We start from the raw sequence: 11,192 nt of genomic DNA, 5'->3' as shown, positions 1-11,192 counted from the left end.
ATTAAATTGATTAGCATGCAATGTCATTATAAAACTGAGTCTATCTTTTTTCAAAAAGATAAACGGAGCAGCCCGAGACATTCTATTTGAACTCAAAAAATATCTTAGTACGCCCAATTTAGATTTATAAATTTTAATTCTTATTATATTCTAATGTGAATTTACTAATAAGGATAATCTATATTAAATCCTAAAATAAAATATTTTTTTTTCTCATTGTACACCCTAATCTATTATTCCAATTCAAATCTCTACATCTTCTTTCCCAGGAGATCAAAATTAGTTTGTCTTTTTCTTCTTTCGCACTCCAAAACTCCAATCCACCTTACCAAAACTCACCATTATTATTAACATCATTATTTTTTATTATTTTGAAATCATAAACCGTAGAAGAAAGTTTGAACAATCAAACAATGGAAGAAAGTGATAATCAAGATAATATTTTGAAGCAATCCATCAAAGAGAAGGTAAGCATTCATATAAAAATCAAAATATTTTCTTGATTATCACTTTCCTCCATTGTTTGATTGTTCAAACTTTTGTTTAGGGTTTGGGGTTTTAAAATAATAAAAAAAACAATGATATTAATGATAATGGTGAGTTTCGGTAAGGTAGATTGAAATTTTAGAGTGAGAAAGAAGAAGAAGAAGAAGACAAATCAACTTTGATCTATTGGGGAATAAGATGTAGAAATTTGAATAGAAATAATAGATTAGGGTCTACCACGAGAAAAAAAAGAAATTATTTTAGAGTTTAATATAAATTGTTCTTATTAATAAATTTATATTAATATATAATAAGAATTAAAATTTATAAATTTAAATTAGACGTACTAACATATTTTTTAGGTTCAAATAGAATGCCCCAACAATCTCTTGCATTTGCTCAATGCTTACAATCTGCTCATGCTAAATTTTCATATGAGTTTGTCGTACTTTTATATTCAACGAGTGGCCCATTAGTTTTGTTACCAAACTACTTATATATTTTTTTAATTAATCAAGTTTAGTTTAATTGGCCAAAAATCCAGCATTTCATTAAGGGCATGTTTATTTGGATGGATTGAATAAGGTAAGATTTTAATTTATTGAATTGTTAATTCTGGATACATAGTCCATCGGATTATTTGGTTAGAAATGATGTGTACCCCATATTTTGTTTTCTTATAAGATTAGATGTCTGAAAATGACTATCTTAATGAATCGAATGTTTGGTTAAAATATTATGAGTGATTCTATTTATACACCACTAATATTCTCAGTACACGCCAGTACACATAAAATAATTTTTAGGATTTAAAAATATCTTAGTTCACACATTAACTTTCCATTGCTAATCCTATATTAACATACCACTAACTATTTGAATACACATTATTATACACACCAAAAACTTTTCATCTTCATCACTATACACAATAAAAACACCCACAATCTTTATAATAGAGACCAATAGAGACCATTTTCGTCGGTTTTGATCTCCATCGCCGGCGAAGGTTTTATTCAGCCTCTATCTTTGTTGGTGTTGAACTTTCATCGTGTTTCATCTCGTCACCTTGTCATTTTAGATCACCAGCAGAGCGTTTTATTTGGCCTCCATCTTCACTGTTGATCTTCAATGTCGGTCTTGAACTCTCGTCTCTCGTTGTCGTTTCAAATTCATCAAATTAGTCATGTCATAAATATAGAGTATAACAAACTTAATGTGTTTAAAAATTTATATCTGAACAATGAATAAAAGCTTAATTTATTTTAATCAAACTAACTTAAAATGTTCAATTTTTTTATGTATGAACATTTAATATTTGTTCAATATTAACAATTTGAACAAAATTGTTTTGTTCAAACATAAATTATAGAATATTGTGTAAAAGTTCAACTCTAGTTATTCGAACACGATGAACAAACTCATCTTTCCAACATACGAACGAGATAAATAAAAAACTAAAAAAACTAAGTCATAAACTAACATTTTTAATATTCAAATCAAAATCAACAATCTCAGTGTCATTCATAATTTGCAAATCTTCAAAACTAATTGATTTTAATATTCTTAAATCCTAAATTTTCAAAAATAATAATGTTTTTGAGTTTAAAAAATGAGTATAATGAAAAAGAAAATGAAGTGAGTTAATTAATAATGAATGATATCATAAATGTATGTTAATGGTGAAGATGATGAAGAAATACAATGTTTACATGTTAAAACTCTAAACCTGATAGGAATGGTGGTGTGTGAAGAGTATTTTGTGTTTTTAAATATGAAATTTTTGAATGTGTAGAATACAATTCATGTTGTCCTTAATGTTCATTTCATTATAGGATATTATTGGAATATAAATTTAATCTAGAGTGGTGTTATTAGCACCCTATTTATTATTTTGACCCCTACCTATAAATTTTGAAATCCTTTAAATTTCTTTTCTTCCCACAAATAATACCAAAATTATCCTTGTGAAAATATTCCACCCATTCAATTGAACGCACACCCCCCACACCCCAAAAAACTTCTCATCCAAAAACCCTAACAAAACCCACAAAAAAGAAGAAAAAAAAGAAGAAGAAGAAGAAGAGCCAAGTGTGATTACTGTCTCTGCTCTCTCTCTCTCTGCTGCTTCATCTTTTTTTTTTCGGTGATTAATGTTCGGTTACTGGTTCCCGAACAAATAATAAATGTTCGATTACCGGTTCCTGAACAAATAAACAATGTTCGAACCTGTGTTCTCGAATTTTGGTCATATGTTCGGGAGTTCAGTCCCGAAAAAATGACGAACATATTTTATTATTTTTTGCCATTTCTTTTAAGAAACTTACCATTACAAGACTAATCTCCTTTTTGCTAAGAACACCATCAAAACTATGAACTTCCTCTGAACTTTTATTGTTGTACTCCTCTCGTCTTATAGAGTTGTGCCTGTCGAAAAAACTTCCACTCATTATCATTGTTGGAGAAGTGTAGGTAATCAAATAGTTGCTACCGTTATCGCCGGAATATTGCTACCAAAGAGTTTTCAAAGTTTTGAGGGTGGGTAAGTTTTAAAGGTGAGATTTGGGAAAGATGGATGGGTGGTGATGAAGGTGGGTGCTCTCATAAACCCTAATTCATGAAATAGTGGTATGTGGGTTTAATTGTGAGATGGGGTGTCCCAAAATTAATAGGGTTTTTTTTTTTAAGATCCCTGGTATTAAGATTTTATAGCATAAATGATACTCAATATTTTCATAATGTCTAAGGTCCCTCAACATCGATCCAGAGAAAATTCGATCCAGTGAAAATTTGATCCAGAGAATTTCTTTGGACAAATTACGGAGAAAATTTCAAATTTCTCTAGACAACAATGAGGACTAGTGCTTTGCTTCAGAGAAAATTGGGTTGGTCCAAAGAAATTTTTTGGTTTGGACTGAATTTTCTCTAGTTTGGTTCAGAGAAATTCTCTGGTTTAGATTGAATTTTCTCTGCATTGTTTTGAGGGACCTTAGACATTCTCTCCTTGGCATTTCATTAAACATCTTCTTTGCTAAATTCATGTCCCCAGCTCTGTGCATATTTTGCATATTTCCAAAACAAACTTGTGCATAATTAGAATCAAGTATTTTCTTTGTGAAATATGATCATTTGTTCAAATTTGGAAAATAATATAACAAAATTATTTTGAGGGACCAAAAAGATTGAGAGATTTGGAATTATTCATAAAGTGGTAAGAAAGCCCAAACCCTAGCTGGTTCTCGCTCATCTTCGTGCTCTTCTTCTCTCATTATCGCTATTGTCTCCTCTCCTCCTCCTCCTCTTCTTCTGACAGCGCCGGGAAAGAAGGTGAGTACAGTTTTAGATACTATTGCAAAGTTTGGTTCTTTCATCTATGTTGTCTCTATTCTGGATTTGTTTGTATATTCTGCTGAAGATCATAAAGAGGGAGCGAGAGAGAGTCAAATTTTTCTGATCTGATATATAGGCGTGTGTTTAGGGACCTTAGACATCAAAAAATAATATTGTGGACCTCTTCCATTACTAAAAATGAGATAGGGACCTTAAACTAAATGTTCTTTTTAGTAATTTTATTTGAAATTATTATTGTAATAAAAAAAACTAAAAATTGAGGGGCTCAAAATAATTCACGGGATGCTAATAACAACATTCTTAATCTATTAATAGTATGTACTAAGAGTATTAGTGATGTGTATATAGGATCACCCAAAAAATTACGAGGAATGATAAATATTCAAAAGATTACTTTACCATTTTTAATTGTTTATTTGGTAATAGCAATAATAATCCCGTCTTTAAATTTTTTTTTGCTAGAACTCTTAAAAAATTAAATAAATAACACATCAATAAAAATTAAATAAATTTATTTTATTTTTTAATTAAGACTTTTAAATTTTATTTTTATTTTATTTTAAGTATAATATATAATGAAACTAAATGATTTGTCAATGTGATAGTGAAAAAAAAAAAATTGAATCTTTATCCCACCATTTGAAAAAAATTGAATTTTTATCCCATAAATTCGGACTGACACTAAATAATAAGGGATTTTGTGTCTGCTCAAACATGGTAAAAAAAATATATAAATTTCAAGTCCACCCGTCAGGTTATATGTTAAAAAAAAATTAAAACATTCCATAATTAAATTCAATAACACATTATATTTCTTAAATAAATATATTGACATCTTTATTAATTGAAAATTTTTGTGTATAGATAGAAAGATTTTTTAAATAAATTTAATCAAAAATCACCAAAATTGTGAATTTTAATAAAATTAACAAAGATAAAATCTAGATCCCAAATTTTTTAATATATTATAAATAAATAAATAAATAAATAATTTAAGAACGGATTGGGTTGGGCCGGGCTGAACTGGATTGATGGTATAAATCTCAGGCCTAGGCCATTAACATTTCGGATTGAAAATATTGGGCCAACCCGACCCTATGATCTAAAATAATATTTTTAAATCTTAAAAAAATAAGACTAGACCCGACGGTTCAACAGACTAATATCCACCTAACATGCCAATATCCACCTACTAAGGGGTTAAGAGGTGCAAGACTTGCCATAGACATAACCTCTAATGAGAAAAAAATAATAATTATGTGACAATATTAATAAAAGCCTTAATTATTTGCATATAAATCTCTTGCCGGTCCTTTCTTTACAAGTTGATTTGCAAAAGTGACTTTCCACATGAGTGGTTCGTGTGATCTGATATCAGAGGTCTTTATTTGTTGCAAGAAATAGAAGTGGGTTGGCTTTTTAGTTTTTTGGCTATTTTAGTCTGGATTAAAAAATTTAATTGGGAAGAATTTTTTTGGATTTTTGGACTTTTTTTGTGAGAGAAGAGTATAATGATTATGAGTTAGATGTAATATTTTGTTTGTTGTGACTAAAATAGTCTATTTTGTCTTTTGTGGATAAAATAGTCCAAAATCTCCTTGCCAAACGGAGCCATAGTTTCAAGAATAAGTTGTATCCAAGTAATTCATATTAAATTATTTGTTTATATGAATTTTACATCTTTTTAAAAAATTATTTATGCAATCAACTCTCCTGGCAACGGATGAGCTTTCTTGGATTTGCCAGTTGAATTTTTGGCCAATATCATCATCTCTTTGGCAATACCAAAAATAACTAACTAGTAAAACAAATGGAAAATAACAAGTATGTATGTTTATCATTGGTGAAGTAATAAACATGTGGTAAAGATGCATTTTTACCCTAATATCATATTTTTTGGAGGGATAATACTGCATATTTTAATTATAAGACAATTTTTTATAAACTAATTTGTGGTCTCAAAACAGCTGGAACCCAGCATGGCACAAAGAGCCAATGACATTTAGACACGTGGCAGGTGAAGGGCAAGCCACATCAGCAGACAAAGATCTGTAAAGTTATTGTCACGGCACATCACCATTAATGCGGCCCATCACAGCATTTATTACGACAACACCTCTCCGTCGGAACAGGACCCTCTTACCCTGAACAAGGTAAGCTACAGTGTAGACTTTCGGCGACGAGGGTAGGTCGGAAGGGACAGCGAAATGATTACCAAAGGATATAAGCAAACGTTGAAGACAAGAAGAAGGTTAAGCTTTCTATCTCTAATCTCTCCCTCTATACTCTACTTCTCTTCCTAACTTGCTCGTCGGAGGGTTCACTGGGGGACTATCCCGTTCCCCGTTGAACTTGCTTGCAGGTTATCCGGTAAGCTTGATCATTTGGACTTGGACTTGAGGAGCTTGGACCAGCCCAATCCATTCACTGGGACAAACTGTACTAACAATTTTGATTCTTAAGATTCACTTTTTAGAAAATTAAATTTTTTTATTTTTCATATTTTTTAGTTTTCACTGAATAATTTTTAATATTCTAAATATTTTTTTTTTATTTTTAGATACACTTAACTTGAATACACTTAAAATATATAATATTTGTGAATTTTTTTAATAAAATTAACTAAATATCAAAAATAAAAAAAATTAATACATTTTTTATATTCTTAAGTATTTATTAATTTTTTAAAATATTTTTTTACAAATATTTTATTTTTTAGATATATCTAATTAATGTGTATTTAAAAAAATAAAAAATTATTTAAAAATTTAAAAATATTCACTAAAATAAAAAAAATGAAAAATAAAAAATTTAATTTTCAAAAAATAAAAAATATACATACTAAATAAAATTATACCACATCATTTATTAGCCTTCGTTTGACAAGGACTTTTTTTAGTTGGCTTTTTTATTTTTTTGACTTTTTTAACCTGAGACTTTTTTGTTCGTTTGGCATTCTTAATTGACTTTTTTGGCTTTTTAGTTCTGGAATAGTGAATTTTTTTTTTTTTGACTTTTTTTTGTCTTATTGTGATTATTTAGTCAAAAATGATAACCAAACACCACCTTAATATATTAAAGTTTCATTTAAAAATATATTATTTTAATAATTTTTTAATTAAAATATTAGATAAAAAATTAATATATTCAGAATGACTTTTAAATTTTTTATAAAAAAATATATAAAAAATATTTTTTTAATTTTTAATTTTTAAACTTAAATATTAAGCGTGGTAATTAATGTGTGCGTATAGCTTTATACATTTTAATTTCATTTTATTGAGTTCTTGGCCATGACGACGCGATTTTGCTACTTTAAGAGTCCACCCTCTCTCTTTCTTTCTCTCTCTCTCTCTCTTCTCTGCCCTTCTGCAACTGATTATCAGATCGACAATTTCCTGAGATTCTACATCAGTTTTTGCTGATCTCAACTCTGATAATCTGTCGCTCGAGCGCAGCGAGCCGTCAATCATCGAATTCAGTAAAGTTTCGTCTCATTCTCGATCGATTCTCTCTCCAAAAACCTAACCAAAAGATATACATTTCTCACTCTTCTTCATTACTCAACTTCCAAACACTTCACGCAGTGATTGTCAAGATTGAGAAGACAATTGCTGCAATTTTGGCACTAGAGAGTGAAGATCGTGACGCTTTATTAGATCTTCGGAGGCGAATTGGTTATTGAGTTGGTGACTTGGTGAATGGAATGGAATGGCTTGGCAGAGCTTGGTATTTAGAAAGATTTGTTTGGGAAATTGAGATTTTTTTTTGTGTTGCGGACTGACAAAGATGACTTCGGATGTTAACAGGACTGGGGGGTCGGTTGAAAGGGACATCGAGCAGGTAAATTTTTTTCAAGAATTTTTTGTCGGTGTAATTTTCAACGCCTGAGTTTTATTTATTTATTTATTATTATTATTATTTTTAATGATCAAAAACTTTCATCTGCAAGTTGGAAAACTTTTAATAGTATCAAATGCAAGTAGATTGAAAACCTCAAATGTGTATTGTATATATATACACAATTTCTTTTTAGCCTATTCATATAGGGTGTACATAATTAGCTATCAATTACTGTTTGTTTATGTTAGATGATGGTATTCTGGGTCTCTATTTATGTTTTCTTTTGCTTTTGTGAAGTTTGCATTTAAGCACTTGCATTTTTATTTTAATTAGCTACAAAGAAGGTACATATTATTAAAAAAAAAAAAAAAAGGAAAATTATCGCCCCCCCCCCCCCCCCCCCCCCTCCCCAAAAAAAAAATGGACAAGAAGTCCACCCTAAAAGAGAAAAGGACAAGGAATCCGTGGATGTGGATGATTTGGCTGGAGCGTAATTGGTGGATTTTTTACAGGCGGATGAACCCGTGGCTCGTATGAAGAATAGGCTTTTGGTGATTTTGTATAGTTGGGTTTCTGGATAAGCGTCTCCGGATTGGTTGTCTTTTGTGGATTTTATAGATGTTCTTCATGTTTAGGGGTTGATTTTTTATTTTTCTGTTCTTTCCGTAGATTCTTCTCCTTTGTATTTGTTAGCATCGTCTTGATGCTTGTCGTTAATAATATTGACTTCTATTTATCAAACAAAAGACCACTCTCCAATTTTCATAAGCCATCTATTTACTGGCTGGTTCGTTTTTTGCATCCGGTTTTCCAGATGTTACTTGACCCAACTCAACTCATGAACTTCAAGCCAAACTACCTGTGGTTGGTTCAGTATTTGTATGTGAATTTTCACCTCTGCCCTGTCTAGCATGGTGTAGGAGAGCTTGGTATCCTAATAAATTGGGCTGGACTATTTATGGAACTGGTGGATGAAGTCACAGACAACTGAAAATGGAGTGCCCTGTCCTTATACCAATGAGAAATTTAGGCCTTGAATCTGATAATGGGATGGGAGGAAAAGATGAAAAACCATTGCTTTGTAACACACTGGAAAAAAAAATGAATTGAATAAAGAAAAGATGACATTTGTAAAGTTTTTGGATAACGACAGATTTGAGGGCAGTTAAATGTAAGGTAAGATAAGTATTTGGTTGGTTAGAGAAGTATGTATCTAAGGCTGCCTCATGATCAGCTCGCAAGTCGAGCCAAGTTATTTTTTACTCTTGTCATTTTAGATGGTGTTCGGGTTTGGCTTGAGTTCGAGTTGAGCTTGACAAAGCCTGTTCAAGCTCGACTTGTCGGTGTTTGGTGAAACTCGAGATCCGATTGATTAGGCTCGATTACAACCAAATAGGTGCTTGATTCGTAGAAGAAAGCACACAATTTTTGCAACCCAGGTCTAACAAGAAAAGCCTTATTACCCAATACAATAAGGAAATCTGAAAGATACGAAATAAAAACTCATACTCAGACCTGGTGTTTAATTGCAAAGTGAGAAAAAGTATTCATATGTAAGACCATATATCTGTCCTGGTATTGCCCTGCAGTCCTGCTTAGATATCCTGAGGAACATGATGTTTAATTGTAGGCATAAATAGGAATTTAAATTAGTAGTTTTTTTATTTCCTTAAAAATATCAATGTCCAGATTACTGGTACCATTAACTACTGCAAGAAGTTTCTGGTTCCTCATGCATCGAAAGGGAGATAAGAGCCAGAAAGAGACTTCCAAAGGGGTTTTCTTGTGTGATTGTACCATAACTCATAAGGAAATGTTACTTGAAGGTTAATGTCAAATTGTTAATATCGTCTGCCTGCGCATTTACTTTTGTCATCTAAATTAGTAACCATGTGCAGTCTAGAGTATTTGTTTGAAGTATTCGTCCCTATCACCTGAATAATCAGATCTTTTTAACTCTTTACCATGTTTTTACCCTACTACTGCCACTTCACCTGTAACCTAGATTACTGTTTTCATGGAGGCAAATATGCTGAATGTATTTAAATAGGTTTTTGGCTGATATTTTCAACAGGCCATTACTGCTCTTAAGAAAGGGGCATATTTGCTTAAATATGGAAGAAGAGGAAAGCCAAAGTTTTGTCCTTTCCGGCTTGCAAATGTAAGTTATTTACTTATTTATTTATTATTGTTAATGTATCTACATATCTATCTGTTCATTTATTACCCCCACCAACATAAACAATAACAACTATATCTAGAAACATTTAAGTTTGCTGCTGCTTATGCATTGTTTTTACCTGCTTTTCATGTAACAAAAGCCTGGAGTTTTTATTGTGTGAGTGTTTTTTTTTTTTTTTTAATTCCTAGAATCTGGAGTTGATATATCATTATTTATGTTCACTCTTATTATAATGACCTAAATGTTAGTTATGTCTGTTATTAAACTTTTGTTCAACTTTCAAAACTTTGTCAAAATATTGCTGTGAATGCATGCAGGATACTATGGTTGTAAACATGAGGTGACACTTGTAACATTCTGTAGCTTGTATGCTAATTAGCAATGTCCGCTATTTTACACATAAATGTTTGTGATTTTATTAACCCATCTAAATCATGACCAGAACCAAGGACCACTTGTGTGGTTTATTCTTTCCCTATATTTATCTTCACAGTTGGAGGCTTGCTTGAACACTTCCAGAATGTAGACAAAAACACAGTGATATGTCTAAATTTCTGTAGCTTTTGTGTTCACCATTTTCTGTGCGTGTTAATTACAATTATTAAAGCTGTTGATGTTGGCAATGTTACCGTTCATTGTTTTTAGGATAGGAATTAATCTTCATGGTGGTTAGTGGTTGTAACTCTTGACCTACTTCTGTAGCTGTTTTCTATTTATCCTACATATTTCTTTCTTGTTGGCAAGCATATTTTGTTACAGCAAATATAGTATTCATGCAAACAAGTCATGCCTGAACCTTCTGTCCTTAAGTTTAGCTATTTTACGCCTTGTCTTATGCCTAATTGTACAAATAGATTGTTGAATAAATTCCTTAACAAAATATGATGAAAACATATGTTGTTCATTGTCCATAACCAGCTTGTCAGAAATTGAATGCTTGATGATCCCGTTGCTTTATTTCCATCGTCACTTTATGTTATATGTACAAAATTTGTTTTATTTATGCCTTTCTATGTGTATGCTTACTTGTAAATAGGGGTGTAACTCGGGCGGGTTCGGAGGATGTCCAAGCCCAACCGAAGTTGTGCTGAAACCTACCCAGACCCGAATTGTAACCTGAGGTTGCATGCCGAGCCCGACCTGAGTTAAATCCAAATTGCATGAATTGTAAATAAATTTCAGTTTTTTTTTTTTAGCAGCTACATTATTAAATTATTAAAATTTGACTCTATTTACATTTTTTTTTAAGGAAAATCATTAATAACATCAAAACAAATAATTTATATAATGTAAGAGATATGCAACTATAGTAGTTTTTACAATTTATGAG

The 11,192-nt window shown here is 31.0% G+C and overlaps 1 protein-coding gene across 2 annotated transcripts in view; it reads left to right on the top strand.

Moving 5' to 3' along the window:
- Window positions 1-7,071: 7,071 nt before the first annotated feature.
- Window positions 7,072-11,192, top strand: part of LOC114276970 (PH, RCC1 and FYVE domains-containing protein 1-like) — a 12,437-nt gene continuing 8,316 nt past the window's right edge. Inside the window, exons 1-2 of one of the 2 annotated variants that reach the window (XM_028218800.2) lie at window positions 7,072-7,680; window positions 9,755-9,841. In XM_028218800.2, coding sequence (XP_028074601.2) covers window positions 7,627-7,680; window positions 9,755-9,841 — 141 coding nt within the window. In that variant the 5' untranslated portion in view covers window positions 7,072-7,626. Of the gene's footprint in view, window positions 7,681-7,792; window positions 9,507-9,754; window positions 9,842-11,192 lie in introns of those variants that run through there. The other variant, XM_082899855.1, reaches the window with a different exon arrangement.

Source organism: Camellia sinensis, chromosome 12 (assembly GCF_055761805.1).
Source record: "Camellia sinensis isolate YWXY chromosome 12, ASM5576180v1, whole genome shotgun sequence".
In the NCBI taxonomy this organism is placed as follows: Eukaryota; Viridiplantae; Streptophyta; class Magnoliopsida; order Ericales; family Theaceae; genus Camellia; species Camellia sinensis.
The sequence above is the reverse complement of the archived record's forward strand: the minus strand, read 5'-3'. Positions and strand labels throughout refer to the sequence as shown.